The sequence below is a fragment of the Phallusia mammillata genome, chromosome 1, assembly GCF_965637545.1.
Source record: "Phallusia mammillata chromosome 1, kaPhaMamm4.hap1.1, whole genome shotgun sequence".
Taxonomy (NCBI): domain Eukaryota; kingdom Metazoa; phylum Chordata; class Ascidiacea; order Phlebobranchia; family Ascidiidae; genus Phallusia; species Phallusia mammillata.
Window position 1 is genome coordinate 19,122,027 of NC_137252.1, and position 14,449 is coordinate 19,136,475.

Consider the following 14,449-nt stretch of genomic DNA (forward strand, 5'->3'; position numbering starts at 1 on the left):
CAGTCAATAACTAATGCCTCAAAAAGGTGTGTATTACCGACCACAAACTTGTGAGAAGCGCAAGCAGTTTCTCACAGTTAATAATATAACAGCAAGCTAACCAAGAAAGCCAACAAAAACACTCGGGGACAAAAAACTAAATGTGCATAATTAGTTGCAAACGTACACACGTGAGTGCTTCAAGTAAAAAACAACTGCAATGAATTTTTAGCTTACATCAGAACTGAAAGTATGGCTGAATTACATGCGAAGAAAGTAGCTAAAATGTAGACCTCGGTCTAACACATGTGCAGTGCGGATACATTCATGTTTAGGCAGAAAATTTGTTTGACAGTGGATGCATGGCAGATGCGGACTGCATAAACTATAAAAAAAATTAAAAAAGTTTTGCGTTTTCCCCTTCAGCAACATATTTAGGAAGCAATATTAACTAACTTCAAACTACAAAGTACATGTAGGTATTATTGTATCGTGGGTGGCAAATTAAACTCTACAGCGGTACATGATAGAGACAGTATTTAAATAGTCGTGGTGTCAAAAAAATAAAATTTGTGGCAGGTTTTGAAGAAATTCTGCGTCAAAACATAATTTTACAAATTGTCGTCATCGTATTTGAAAGAAGGAAAGGAAAGTGGATTCACGAAATCGTCGGGTTGATGGTATTCCTGCTGACGTTTCCTGTAAAATATGAAATGTCAGTAAAGTATGTTTTTTACCTCTTTAACAAACAAAAATCTTGTGTTCCACAAAATAAGTTTCACTAACCGTTTGTTGAGACTTCTAATCACTACAATAGTTCCAAGAGTGGCAACAACCACAATCGATAGAATGATAACAGCGATAACACCACCTACAAAATAAATAAATGGATATTGGATTTCGTTTAGCATTAAGTCAAAAACGTACCAGATAGTTGGTTGTTTGAAGTTGGACGTTTGTCCACTGGAGATTTGGTAAATTCTAAGAAAGGAAAAAAAGTGACAGGGTTAACAACAAAAAAACTTTGTAACGAGTCGTTAAGCTTTTTTGCAACTGACGGTTAAACTTTTTAATTTGCTGGTCATTAGTGGATGAGCGGTTTTACAGTTCGTTGTTAAGTACCGATAAATAATACCTGTGGAAGTTTCTTGTGTTAATTGTTCGCCAGTGCTTGTTGCTGTCGCGGGTTGCGCAGTTATACTCGAATTTGACGTGCCAACAATCAATGGTGCGCTTGTAGTTCCAGGCGAATTCTGTTCTACTGTTGCACCAGTCGACTGATTTTCCACGTTTTCATTTGTTTTCGAGTCATTTGATGTTGTGGGATTTTCTGTCGGACGTGGTGTTGTTGTATCGTTTGCAGTCACACTAATGCTATCGGTGTGTTCTTCGCCAGTCGTCGTTTCTGCAGTGCTACCATCTGCGGGTGGTGAACTTGTTGATTCTGCATCAGTAACGGCTTCAGTTGAATCTGTCGAATCAGTCACTCCTTGGGACGTTAGCCCTGTGGTAGCTTCGGAAATAATCGTGGTTTTACCCTGTGCAGTTGATTCATCCAGCAATGTCGGATTATTAGTTGTAGATTGGGAATTTGTAGCATCAGTTGAGAATATATCAGAAGTGGAGCTGATGTTACTTACCTGGCTAAGGACCAAAAGCATACCTGAAAATATGTTTTTTTAACAATAAAAATATACTCAATTCAATTCAATTCATTTATTTCGTTCACGCGCATATAGTAAGTAATCAGTTATGTACATTCAATAATAACGACGCAAACAAAAATGGATCAGCTGGAGCCACTAGTGGCCATTGCAAGTAGCTGACCCTATCTATTTGCACGGTTAAATTTGGTACTTTTTTAGCAGGAATAAACAAGAAAAGAAGGCAATATACACTACACGCCACAAAATTATAAATTTAAGATGTAAATAACGTATAACGTATATAAAAAGTATAGAAATCGTATTAGGTAATTCAGACAAAAAAGTATTACCATATGTATCATATTTCTATCTACTTACATTGCAGTAAAACTACAAATCCAAACGTCCGTTTAAGTATTTCCATTTTGACAAAAACTATGAAGTCAACAGCTTCTCTAAAACATACCAAATTTATTGTTAAGTGACTTCTGTGCCGAACCTAAACAAACTATGATGTCATTGCAAGGCGTAAATGGATATTTGCATGATGTTTGCCAGGCGACTACTAAGCTTGCTTCCTTGTTGACTAACTGTATAGCTTCCCTGTTTTTAACTTTGAATCTGAAAATATCCATTGTAATGCGAAATGCAACTATTCGTCACAAGCAAAGTGTTTTTCCTGAAGTGATCAATAAGTGTGACGTCGCAATGCCTGAAAGCGAACAGACAAACACGTCGTTGTAGAAAACCGGTTTCGAGATGTTGATATTGAGGGAAAATATGAATAGCACAAAAGCCGCAGTACTCGCTTATTCCTTAACTATGGGCTATACAGCTAGTTAAACCGGGATTGTATCATCATATATCTGTTAGAGCTTAAACGGTCGGTGACACCAAATATACAATGCACAACAACAACCTAAAGTCTTCACAACTTCTCCACTGCACTATCAATTAGAAGACACAAACATTGTGACGTGTCAACCCACACACCCCGGTCATTTCACAATACGCCGCCTTCCCTTTTGTTGTCGTTACGCTGGAATGATTCACAGTCAGCTGGGCCGGGCTTGGTATTGGTCGTTCTCGCTAGACGACTGGTTTAGTGCGCAGTTCATGAAAGATGACATCATTGCGAAACTGTAGTTTCGAAGCTACTGCCAACTCAAACGTCTTTATATACTGCCAATATTTTATAAACCAGATTGGCGATTTTCAACCGTCCACAGTTAAGACAAAGAAACATTTGCATTCTGATAAACAATGTTTCACAAGACAAACTTGTATATTACAGCCAACAGGACCGTTACAGGAGGTACTAGACCAGAACGACTCAACGCCAAGTTGTGTTTGTTGACTCTGTGGTTGAGGCCGACGGTAGGATTTGGTGGCGTGGAACAGATAATTTAAGACGCTTTACTGCAATGGCGCCTCACATGGTTCCAAATTTAGTGAACTAAAGTGCAACATTAATATATGGGTCGTTTAGGCAATCGTTTTAGCTCGCTCACACTTTATGAAATGTTCTTTTGCTGTCGATCTCGTTTTTGTCATAGCATGTTTGCATAAACCAACCACCAATTTACAACCACTGTGCCGCGGCGCACTTCTGTACTGTGGGAGATTTTCCAGTGTGCCGAGAAGCATTTATTATCGAAAAGTGCATCTCTCGCCTCATGTTAATCATGACAAATTCGACTGAGCGCGATCAAACTCATTTTCATTTTATTTGTCATCAAAAGCAATCTTATTCGCCATATTAATGTTGCAAATGATTTTTTTTACCTACAGGGTGTGCTTCAAAAAAAAAAAAACTGCAGTTTGTTTCCGGGAGTCGAACCGCTTGTCATATGGGTTCAAGTTCGGTTCGGGTTCACTTGGTTTTGTTTTTAAGGGTTCAGGTTCGGTTCTGGTTTTTATTTTTTAGTTCGGTTTTGTACCAGTTTGGGCAAATTATCCGGTCCGAATCTGTTTGCGGTAAATTTGTATCCGTTTTAGTTTAATTCCACGCATCATCTACCTGGCCTTATCAAACTCCAAAAGAATTTTGCCCGTGCACTGTTATTTTTGACACGCCCTATAAGTGTTATCTCTTGTATTTTTCGATGCGCTGTTTAAAAAAAACAGACTGTATTTTTTACTGGTTCGGTTTCGGTTTGAGTCCAACGCCAAACAAAATATGGGGTTCAACTCCAGTTCGGGTGTTTAGAAAATTGTAATTAGCGGTTCGGGTTCGCTTCGGGTGTAATGAAATTAACCACTCAAACCGGTTCGCGGACTTGGGTTCAGTTCCGGTTCGATGTCCTGGCTTGTTTAGTGTGCCAATGCTTAAACCTTTAAAAACGTAACAAAATAAAACAAAAAAACGGCTGTGATATCACCATCTATGTAAGTATTGGTATACAGATACGTAACATTTGTTTTGCATCTTCCTCCCATTAAACAAACAAACATTTGGACTCGTTTTTAGTTATTCATCATCACTTGAAGTATCATCAATCACAGGCTACACACAAACGTCGATCGAGGCGTGTAAGTTAGGCCCCTTACTTAGCAACTGTATCATTAAAAATCCAAACTTTCCTCTAGTCAGCAGAAGACAACCGCTTCCCAAGTTTTAATCTTATTTTAAGTTAAGGATGCATCCAACAGTTGACAGTTAAAAAGAGACGAAAAATGCAAGGAAAAGGAGTGGATATGTCGATCTGTTGAATGCTAAATGACTGCGTCATACGGTTATGCTAATTTATTATTTGGTGGAAAAGACAGGTTTTGTTACAATTTACTAACGCTCTGTTCCCTAATAAATAGAAACAGAGTGGGCATAATTGTGTTTGTGCATGTATGGCATATTAAAATTTTGCACAATCCGCGCCGTTAAGACTCCCTGCCGTGTAATAAAATATCTGTATAAGCTTGATAATAAGGTAACATACGAAAGACGTACTCTTGTTTATTATGTATTGATATTATGGTATCTTATTCCATGACGTAAGATATTCCCACTTATGAGCTGTTTGTCTGAAACACATAGAATAATAAAGTTTACTTAATCTTATCCGTGTAAAATTCAAACAAAATTTAATTGTAAAAAAAACAGAAAGTTTATTTAAAGGTTTCTTTTACGGCAAACTGCTTACTCCGCATGGTGGAGGTACGTTTGCAGCCCAATCACAGTACAAGTTCACTGGGTCAAAGACCAGACCATCGTAGCCACACGATCTATGGTACGTTATAGGATCGCCTGCTACGCACTCATAATACATGGAACAATCTTCGGGATCTGGGTACGAGCCTGGTACCTGGTTGCTGCAATCAAAAGTGAAACCTACACCCCAAATGAGGGATAAGAAAATATATTTTGATAAAAACTAATTTAGAGTTTTTGATTCTTTTTTGTCTGTTTATAGTTTAAAGTTCCGGGATGTCATTAGCACCAACATGACTGACGAATACAAAAAACTTTTAAAATCATAATTAAATGAGGTGTTACAAACTCTTCCATTAATAACGCCCAAATGAAACGTCACTCTTATATGTTTGAAATAGTCTCCGTAGATTATATATATATATATGTCTTTAACCTGTAACAGTTAGTTGGGTCGAAGATCTACATGTTTGCAGTTCCATATTTGCTCCGTTATGCTTGGATATTTCACACCAGTATCTAAATAAATGTTAAAGATCATTTTATGATCGACGCGTGTAAATTGCGCTTTTACTGAATTTGGAAGTTTATTATCGGTCGAATTTAGCCTACCTTCCAGAATCATCAATGTTAGCATTGGTCAAAGTTAAGACACCCGATGACGATATTCCGAACTGTGAAAAGCTGGGTTCGATTTTTTCCCCATTGCTGCAAACTCCAGCACTTTCGCATTGATTGTAAAAGTAGTATGCACCTACTTTGTCGTACTGCCCGATCTAAAATCCAAAAGAACAATCACTGGCGAAGTGTTGGACTGAGCAATAAGAACAAGTGTTTAAATAAAGTTACCTCTGTGTGGGTAAAGTTGTCGGTGTCAGAGCGATGAAAAGGTCCTTCGTACCATGTGATTGTGTCGTATGATCCAGCTTTGTTGCAGGACATAGCGATGTTGTTCCCTTGTTCCACGCTTATATTTTTTGAGACATAAGTATCCACATAAGATTTTGAACCTGTACCATATAAATCAAAATCTTAAAATTCTATTTTTAGAATTTTACAAGTGTTCATTTTACAAAGCTATGTTTCCTTTAAGATTGGCAACTAAAGAAAATCTTACTATCAATCATAAGCGCAATGGAATCAGCGTCAGTTCCTTCTTGCTGGCGACCTGACCATTCAGCAACCATGCACCAAAATCTTCCTTCGTCAGCAGAAGACAAGCTTCCAATCTTAATTGAAGGATTCTACACAAAAGATGATCGTTCCTTAAAAAAAAAAAAAAAAAAATGCGTAAACTGGCGAATTACATTACCTCCAAGTCAACGACCGACGCTCTCTTCTCGTAGTCACCGAAAAACTGTCTGTACTCTCCCAAACTTTCGTTCCAGTATTTGTATCCTTTGAACACAATCTCAGCTGCAGGATCATCGACGCTTACTCCCTGTAAAAGCATACGTTCCAAGTAAGGTAAGAATAAAAATGTATTAAGATATTTAAACCTTGATCCAATAAATGATTGGAGGTTGCTGTTGATCCGGTTGCATGTCGAACCCGCACGGAAGTGTTACAGAAGAACCGCTATTTGCCGTGATTTTCGCTTTGGAAACATTAACGGTGGTGACAACTTCCGCATCTGAAAGCACAGTTTAATCTACCAGAAAATGTTTCATGGGCGTATTAACGTTTGTACATGGCTCTTCCGTAATTGCAAACGAACAAATTAACAAATATAATTTAATCGTGAATACCGTTTATATGTGAATAATGTGAGAGAAAGAAAAACTACGGTAAAACAATGTAGGCTACTTCACAAATAATGCTTACACGCAATACTTAGCACAACGGCGAAGAATACAAAAATCTTCATCATTTTTCTTTACATCAAAACCTGCAAAAATAATATAAAATAACAAAATTCAGGTTCAATTTTTCGTAATGTTATACGTTGAAGCTAACCTGTAAATGGCATCTATTGCCGAGCAGAATTAAATTTATATCTCGATAAAAGTGTCCCAGATGATATCGTTCGCACAAATAGTGACAGGTGCTCCAGTTTCGCACAGAGGGCAATGCGCCACGTGTGACAAGAAGTCGTAGAAGAAATTTCGGGGACATGCAGAGTCGATTAATACAGTTTGCCATTGGCAGAATGCTTGTAGGCTGTTTGCACAAAATAGCTGTTACCTTTACCCTATAAGAGTCACAACAATTTTGTCCCACAAACGGTTTGTGGCCCGTTACAAAAAAAACGTTTTGGCTTTACCACTGTCTTTGACATAAAACTTCAAATTAAATTCAAAACTCGATTCCACTGGGCTAGGGTTACATGCCATACTCACGCAGCCAATATGCGCACTTATAAGTACCCTTCAATAGGCACTTTAATGGACTTTAGTAATGCTCATTGTTTGATTGTAATGGTCCATTATCTAATTGGTTATAAATGGGTTTAGCTGTCTTTCTGTACGCAGCGGCCTCTCTAGACGCTTACCCTAGGTTTTGTGTAGTTTATATGTGCCACAATTTTAGCAGAAATAGACACCTAACGGCAAGTTGGCAAACTCGCTGGTTGACTGCTGTCGAAACTTTGTGCGTTGTTATTGCCTGGGGCAATGTAAAGCCGCTTTAGGAAGGTATGAAAACTTTACTGAAGGGATGTAATTGTGAAACCTTGCTGATATTGCAGCAGTTATACCAGGTTAAAGAAAATTTTGAAACAGTTTAAGAAAAAAACAGGACAAGAGTTGTAATTGCGGTAGTGGCTACCACAACATTATATCCAAATTTTAATGGAAATAAGTGGTAAGTTAAACAGCACTAGTAAACAATAGTGACAGGTTAAGGCAGATATCTATATAGTTTATTGCAGGGTATCAAGTATAACCCCAAACAACTAAATTTTAAACGTTATAATATTGTTTTTGTGCAAACGATAAAAAGAGCAATAAATTCGTCATTAATCTAATTCAACAAAAGATTAAAATGCACGTTTAGGAAAAGGGGTTTGACTGCTGTGAAATTATTGTGTGCAGGAGTATTGCGTTATGACAACTACTACATCACACACCTCCACAACGCCGTCGTTCGATGATGCGTCCCTTAGCCCAAATGGCACCACATTATTTGAAACACCTGTAATTACCAATCCAGTATCAGAATCCGTTGTACCTACGTCATTGCGAACGACGTCAAAGGGTTTTTCTGTGACCCCTGAATTGAGGACTACGTCACAAAACAGCGACGCGTTATCTCAAGGAGTCCCAAACCCAGGTATAGCGTGTGAATATACTGTTGTGTAGATCCTGTTTAAACATGTTGCCTGTTTTAACAGTGCGGGTAGAAACTTAGATCAAATCTTGAGCCACGTGACCACGATAATTTTAGCTATGTCCCTATATATCGCACATGCGACCTTTATGGCATTTGAACAGCTGCAGATAAGGATTTCGAACCTAATCGTTTTAAACTAGCATTGTGTTCATAATATTCATGTATTTTTTTGTTTTATGATTCTAGCTGCGTTGATTCCATTGTTCACTAACTCGAGTGTCTGTGGGTAAACTGGCTGATGGTAAAATCAACGTTATGCATAACATGCTAGTTTTGTTTAAGTAGCATCGCAAAACGTAAGTGCTAAACACGTTGATGCTTATTTAGGAGTTGGAGTGTACGTGGTGGTTGTTTTCCTGGTAGTAGTTGGACTTGTGGTCATTGGCTGGATCGCATTTTTGATCAGGAAAAAAAGACAACGTGACACATATTCGGATCCGGTCCGTAACACCATGAGAGGAGGTGTCGACTCGGAACATTTTGACAACCCCATTAAGTTTACCGAACCAACATACAACAGCGCAGTTATATGATGAACAAACAAAATACACTTTAAGTGCCACACTAAGCCGCAATTACGTCTATGGTTCATGCAAAACCGGTCCAGTCTTGTACATACATATACTTGCAATGGTTTTACCTAAGGGCATATTTTCTTTTGTGCAGTACTTGTGATCAAGGAAGATACGAAACCGATGCACCTGTATTCTAGGTTTGTTGGCTGATGATTTTCGTAGTTTTACACAAATCTTGAAGAACAATGTGACCGTAAATGCGTCAAATTCAAATTTGTAAAGTGTATGAAATAAAACATTTTTTTTAAAGTGTAAAATAACATGACGCACTCCTGCATGACAATCTTCAAAAGTAGTGTTCGTTTAAAAACCGCCTTATAAACAGAGTGTTTGCAGCAACAGCTATCTTTGTATCCTGCGTATAGTCAACAGCAAGCCCTATTCTGCAACAGCACTAGTTTTTGCAGAAATATTGTAATGAAGTATTTTGTTTTTCCATAAAACGCCAGCAATTAAGCCAGATGTTTATTTCATTCACGTCCGGCGTATTTGTTCAAAATCCAAAAACCAAAAAGATAACTAAAAAGAAACAACACAAAAAAGTTGAAGCAACAACTACGAAAAACTGGCATGCACTAATATTATTAGTAATTTAAGGGCAAAACTTGCAAAACTATGTAAGTACTAAACAATAGACGTTTTTTACAAAAAATAGTTTGATCATAAAAAATATGCATTTATGTTGTGATACGCAAGTGTGAGCGCGCACACCCATGTGCTCATACCTTAGTGTGACCCGGCCCCACTGGAACGTCACTATGCCGATAAAACAAATATTAAATTCCACTTGGTTCCACCAGATAATGATTACGATTGTGAATCAATTGCGAGTGATAAGCATGTCCTTTAAGAAAGTCAAAAAAACAGTGTTTCATACCGGAACGGAACGAAACCAAATAACGTTATTCGTTCTGAGCAAATTATTTATTTCGTTCTGGACCGATATTTTCATTTCGTTCCGGTCTGACCGAAATAAAATTATAAAGAACAGTGCGATTTGATTGTTTTAGGCCAGCGGTTCCCAAACTGGGTCCGCGGTCCTTTAGGGGTCCGTGAGGCAATTTTGGGGGGACCGCGAAGCGGTTGAAGTAATTCTATAATCTTTTTTGGCTTCAGTTTGTGCCACTAAATAAGTTTAAATCAAAGTAGAATTGAGAATCGACTGTCTCCATTGCTAAACAATGGTCTTTATTGAATGACAACTATCAAAAATGCAATTGTTCGCGCACAATGGTAATGTTTTTTGTCCTGTTTGTGATGTCATATGCTGTCTTTGGTATATTGTTATGCGCAATTTTGCATAATTAGCTAAAATCCTGCAATCAACTTTAGTTTTTATGAAATACACATTTAGGCTTAAGGACCGCGAGCCCTCGAAATAATGGCAAAGGGACCGTTTTGAAAAAAATATGAAAAAGTTTGGCAACCACTGTTTTAGACTGATGCTGACATAAATAAGGCCCAAACGTATAAATCATTACATAGATTAAACAGCTGCCGGGTTTACATTGAAAGACGCTTAATAAATAAATGGTACTGTCGCTTCAACGTCCCCAAGTGAACCGACGGGTTACTGCAACACCCCTACCGTTAGCAGCTGAAATATGCGCATTGTTTTCCTCAAAATCGTACTCCTGCGCCTACCTGCGGTTCAACAGAGCGGAACGGTCTTTCACTCGTCCCAGCCTCGGGTTGGGTCGTTAGCAGAAAGACCTTTCAAAGAGACATTTGAAAGCTTGCTGGGTGCTAAGCGAGTACACAACGGAATTATGCCATCATCTGCCAGAGCTTATAGGGTGCTATCATGGTTAAAAATACTACTGCTGGTTTTTACCGTATTTTTCTTGATTAGTGGTGTTGTTTTTCTTGCAACTGGAATCTATGCATGGGTAAGTCGCATATTTTATTTGTTTACACCTAATTGTATTAACCTATTCCGTAGAAATTAGATGAAAATAAATGAAGTTTAATGCTGTTTAATCGCGTTTTGCTGCATTTCCACTTTCCCGCACGTTATCAACGAAATTCCGAACAAAAATGGTTTAACCAAATAAGAACAAAAGTACAAAAAATTATACACGTTAAAATTGCACCCCTTTTCTCCCCATTGTGGTCAGCAAATTTTACGCACGCGAAAACAAATAAACAATGTGCCTGATAATTATGGGCCTCAAATTATTCGAACGACAGATACAACAATATTTTTCATGCGGGTTTGGTGGTCGTTATGTGTAATTTGCCTCTTATTCGGTATCGGCAAATTTACCAAGAATTATGTTTCAACAAACGATAGTGCAAGAATGAGTCTTATTTTTCGTTAATTGTTTTACAATCACAAGTACCTGAGTGATTTGTAAAACAGCTCGCTCGCAGCGGATGGTTGAGCTGTTGTGTAAGTAGTGTTAAAGCTGCGAGGTAAAGCGGTTTGGTTCGTGTCGAGTTTCCATTCGAATACCCCGCGGACACAAAACGCGGTATCAGTATCAACAAATCGGCATTGTGGTTTCTTTCCGCTTAAACACTAAAAACTTGTGCTTGCCTAATGTAATAGTACTGACAGGTCAGCGTTTAAATGTCGTTTTATGTATTAAAAGCATATTCTGCTACTTGCATTTATTCTTTCTATGGATGTTACTTCCGAACTTTTTTCAAAAAATATTCAAAACAGATTCTCATTGATTGTGTGATTTCGTTTTAAGCGTTTGGCGAAAACAGAGAAACAATAAAACGGAACCTATAATTTTCAGATGGCGTTGAAACATTATACAGATCTTTCGCCAGACATAAGTATTGGGATGACACCGGCTGTACTATGTGGAATTGGTGGCGTTGTTATTATATCCGGACTATTTGGATTTTTATCCGCGTTTAAAAGTAAGACGATTTTGCATTTTAAATTTGTAATTTTTGCTGGTCAAACACTACAAAACAAACACTTATTCAATCGAATAATTAAATAATTAGCTTAGCTTTACTATCGTACAACTGCACAAACCTGCTCAATTAGCCCGTTTAAAAGGCCATTTTAGAAGTGGTGTAGAAAAGAGAGCATAAAAAGACAGTGCTACTCACAAAAGCAATTTTTGTGTGGATGACGCAACATTTAGTAAACCATAATGTTGTCACAACACCCAAATAAATGTTAAAGGCGTTAATGCTTCCAAGGGTCATTAAACCCGCACGAGGTTTGGCTTTGCAAATAGAAAAACACGAAATCGGGTCAATACCCCATTAAAGGGCATTGTTAACAAGGTCCTACTTTCTGGTTTCATTTATTTGGCAACAATACACATTTATATGCCCAACTGGCAGCAAATTAAATTGGATTTGATGCAATTGCAGACAATCAGTGTATGACTAACTGCTATTGTATGTTGATCGGACTGGTCTTCATAACCGAGCTCGCAGGAGGAATTGCAGCTATTGTGTTTATGAACAGCATACGCGATTCCTTTACGAAAGGATTTAATGAAGCCATCGTGGCCTACAACCCCGGGTAAGTTTTGATATGCAGATATCGTTTAGCTGTTCGGATCAAGTAAGGCCATCTGATATCCTCATTTTTATGTAACAATCGATGCACTTAAGTCAGGGGCGGGCAACATACGGCCCGCGGGCCGGACCCGGCCCGCGACGGGATTTTGAGCGGCCCGCAGACAGTTTCTGGTCTTACATGATAACGTGGCCCGCGGCCACAGTCTGCCGAATCCCCCACTACTTGCTTACTACGTCAAATTATAGCTGTAACAAACAGTAACGCTCCCCAATAACAGAAAAACTTTCCCACCGTTGTTACCATTGCACCATACGTCCATTGTTACGACATAACTGCCAACCTTGTGCGTGGCCTGCTTTCACGGTTTCCTTTGTTTCCACACTTGTAGTGTAGTTAGTGTTTCAGCAGTATCTAAGTCTGTGGTATATGCATTAAATTTGCTGTGGTGAATAATTTTATGTTATATCAGTTAGATTGTTTGGACTGTATTGTAATTGCGACGTTCTTGATTGTATTTAGTTTAGGTGGTCAAAAATCCGTTTTAAATCACTGGATAAATACGCGATTAGTGTATCGTTTCACGAATCCGGCCCGCCAAGTACTTCATTTTCCCATATCAGGCCCGCCGACTGGGGAAGTTGCCCGCCCCTGACTTAAGTAAATGATGAAATCATTACACATTTTTTGCACGTTTACACTTTGAACCAAGTGAGCTAAGTTGAACTTTAGGTTATGCGCGTTGCTTTAATTATATTTTACAAAAAAAAACAAAAACGGATTAGTGATATCAACAAAAAAGTTGTTTCCTTAATTTCATGTTTTTATTACTATTACCGAGAACACCTCGTGCTTATAACCTTAAGTTTAACCCAAGCTTTACAAATTTATCCACAGTTACTTATTATCACCAGACAAATTTCTTGAGTGACAAATCGATAACCATAAGTGCAAGGTGTGCGAAAAACGATGTTTTTTTGAAGCGTTACAACTTTTGACATTGTAAACATTAAGTTTGGGCCCACTTTAAATAACAAACAACATGATGCTTTTAGGGTGCAAAATGCGATTGACAAGGCTCAGCTCGAGTTAGGATGTTGTGGTAGTCATGGCTACGAAGACTGGTTTTCCACGGTAGTGCTTTCCCGTCAATGTAAACAAAATCCAGTCAGCAATACCTCGACAGTGCCACCTAGTTGCTGCAAAACGACCACATCAAAAAACAAAACTATCGAAGTTGGACAGGTTTGCTTCTGTGGATTGGAAAGCGAATTGCAGTTTGTCAATCAGAAAGGTTGCATATCTGTTCTGTTTGGCAACAAGGGTCAAACTTTGCATTATCTTATAGCTGTCGCATTCGGTATGGCAGCTATGCAAGTAATTGGAATCCTAATATCTTTATGCATCTACAGAAAGTTACGTGAAATCAAAATAACAAGGATACGTTACTAACTTTGATATTTAACTTTTTACAAGTAAAACCAACGTGATTTTGTACAAATCGTTGCGTGCAGTTCTAAAACAATCCCGATGTTACAAGAAATATCCCAAAGCATAGAGAATGGTTTTTCACCATTTTCGATGCCGGTTCGTACATGCAAATCCTTGCTGTTTTTTTGCATTTTGTGTTTCTTTATTCTAACTTGCTTAATCTACAATACAAATCGTAAAGCTTTTTCTCGTCTATTGCATGAAAAAAGTATTGTAAAAAATATCGCTTTAGTGTCAACAAGTTTATTACTACATAACTAAAAATACCGCAAGTTATTTTTTGCATGTTCTGTTATGTTGTCATTACCGACGAAGAACCAACGTTGCTTTTCATAAAAACCGGGATTGGATTTATCCAAAAAATAATGTTTTAAACACAATACGCACTTCTAAAAAGTTGAAGTGTCATTATCAGTGATAGCAACGGGATGTAATTGACTTGTGAAGTGCGTTCGAAATGTTATTGGCTAAACCTCGTCCAACCTAAAGGTTTTTGTATCGTCGACAAGTCAACAGTAATTAATCCGTTAAAAACAATTAATGCATCGGAAGTGAGAAAATGGAATCGTTTGAGGATAGGAGGATACAATCTACCAAAGGTATTTTTTTCGTCATTTAAAGATGACGCCAACAAAGAATTGTGAGACATATCATGCAGTGATACAACGAAATGTTTCTTAAAATATTTCAAAAGTTTCCGAATTTGTGACTTCATTGGCAATGTTAAAAAAAGTTAACAATAAGCTTACAAACCAGTTTTAAAATATATTTATTCAGGAAATCGGAG

At 37.9% G+C, this 14,449-nt stretch overlaps 4 protein-coding genes across 5 annotated transcripts; 2 read left to right on the forward strand and 2 right to left on the reverse strand.

Moving 5' to 3' along the window:
* Positions 1–11: 11 nt before the first annotated feature.
* On the reverse strand, positions 12–2,564 carry LOC145218180 (uncharacterized). Its single transcript, XM_080085581.1, has 5 exons — positions 2,004–2,564; positions 1,115–1,642; positions 907–960; positions 766–850; positions 12–678 (listed from the first exon to the last, which is right to left on the reverse strand). Exons 1-5 carry the CDS (start codon positions 2,047–2,049, stop codon positions 591–593), a joined length of 801 nt encoding a protein of 266 aa, XP_079941707.1. The 5' UTR covers positions 2,050–2,564; the 3' UTR covers positions 12–590.
* A 1,651-nt stretch (positions 2,565–4,215) lies between these two features.
* LOC145218157 (uncharacterized) lies at positions 4,216–6,981 on the reverse strand. 2 transcript variants are annotated; one of them, XM_080085563.1, is made up of 10 exons: positions 6,730–6,981; positions 6,598–6,661; positions 6,273–6,406; positions 6,086–6,214; positions 5,891–6,017; positions 5,623–5,783; positions 5,386–5,549; positions 5,210–5,292; positions 4,766–4,953; positions 4,216–4,646 (listed from the first exon to the last, which is right to left on the reverse strand). In XM_080085563.1, the coding sequence occupies exons 2-10, from the start codon at positions 6,641–6,643 to the stop codon at positions 4,632–4,634; spliced, it is 1,047 nt and encodes a 348-aa protein (XP_079941689.1). In that variant the 5' UTR covers positions 6,644–6,661; positions 6,730–6,981; the 3' UTR covers positions 4,216–4,631. The 2 variants fall into 2 exon arrangements, with proteins under 2 accessions (XP_079941689.1, XP_079941681.1); XM_080085555.1 differs by lacking the exon at positions 4,216–4,646 and having other exon boundaries at positions 4,695–4,953.
* Positions 6,982–7,415: 434 nt separating this feature from the next.
* LOC145218189 (uncharacterized) lies at positions 7,416–9,019 on the forward strand. Its single transcript, XM_080085590.1, has 3 exons — positions 7,416–7,575; positions 7,806–8,043; positions 8,431–9,019. The coding sequence occupies exons 2-3, from the start codon at positions 7,818–7,820 to the stop codon at positions 8,634–8,636; spliced, it is 432 nt and encodes a 143-aa protein (XP_079941716.1). The 5' UTR covers positions 7,416–7,575; positions 7,806–7,817; the 3' UTR covers positions 8,637–9,019.
* Positions 9,020–9,095: 76 nt separating this feature from the next.
* Positions 9,096–14,171, forward strand: LOC145218173 (tetraspanin-7-like). The gene is made up of 4 exons (XM_080085574.1): positions 9,096–10,567; positions 11,426–11,552; positions 12,021–12,174; positions 13,227–14,171. The coding sequence occupies exons 1-4, from the start codon at positions 10,283–10,285 to the stop codon at positions 13,621–13,623; spliced, it is 963 nt and encodes a 320-aa protein (XP_079941700.1). The 5' UTR covers positions 9,096–10,282; the 3' UTR covers positions 13,624–14,171.
* The last annotated feature ends 278 nt before the right edge of the window (positions 14,172–14,449 follow it).

Coding starts and splice junctions, on each gene's coding strand:
- LOC145218180 (XM_080085581.1), bottom strand. CDS start 2,049: ATGGAAATACTTAAACGGACGTTTGGATTTGTAGTTTTACTGCAAT. Junction 851..906: donor TTCAAACAACCAACTATCTG/GTACGTTTTTGA, acceptor TTTATTTTGTAG/GTGGTGTTATCGCTGTTATC. Junction 679..765: donor ATTAGAAGTCTCAACAAACG/GTTAGTGAAACT, acceptor CATATTTTACAG/GAAACGTCAGCAGGAATACC.
- LOC145218157 (XM_080085555.1), bottom strand. CDS start 6,643: ATGATGAAGATTTTTGTATTCTTCGCCGTTGTGCTAAGTATTGCGT. Junction 5,784..5,890: donor CATTGCGCTTATGATTGATA/GTAAGATTTTCT, acceptor TATATGGTACAG/GTTCAAAATCTTATGTGGAT. Junction 4,954..5,209: donor GACCCAACTAACTGTTACAG/GTTAAAGACATA, acceptor TTTGGGGTGTAG/GTTTCACTTTTGATTGCAGC.
- LOC145218189 (XM_080085590.1), top strand. CDS start 7,818: ATGACAACTACTACATCACACACCTCCACAACGCCGTCGTTCGATGAT. Junction 8,044..8,430: donor TCAAGGAGTCCCAAACCCAG/GTATAGCGTGTG, acceptor ATGCTTATTTAG/GAGTTGGAGTGTACGTGGTG.
- LOC145218173 (XM_080085574.1), top strand. CDS start 10,283: ATGCGCATTGTTTTCCTCAAAATCGTACTCCTGCGCCTACCTGCGGTT. Junction 11,553..12,020: donor ATTTTTATCCGCGTTTAAAA/GTAAGACGATTT, acceptor ATGCAATTGCAG/ACAATCAGTGTATGACTAAC. Junction 12,175..13,226: donor ATCGTGGCCTACAACCCCGG/GTAAGTTTTGAT, acceptor TGATGCTTTTAG/GGTGCAAAATGCGATTGACA.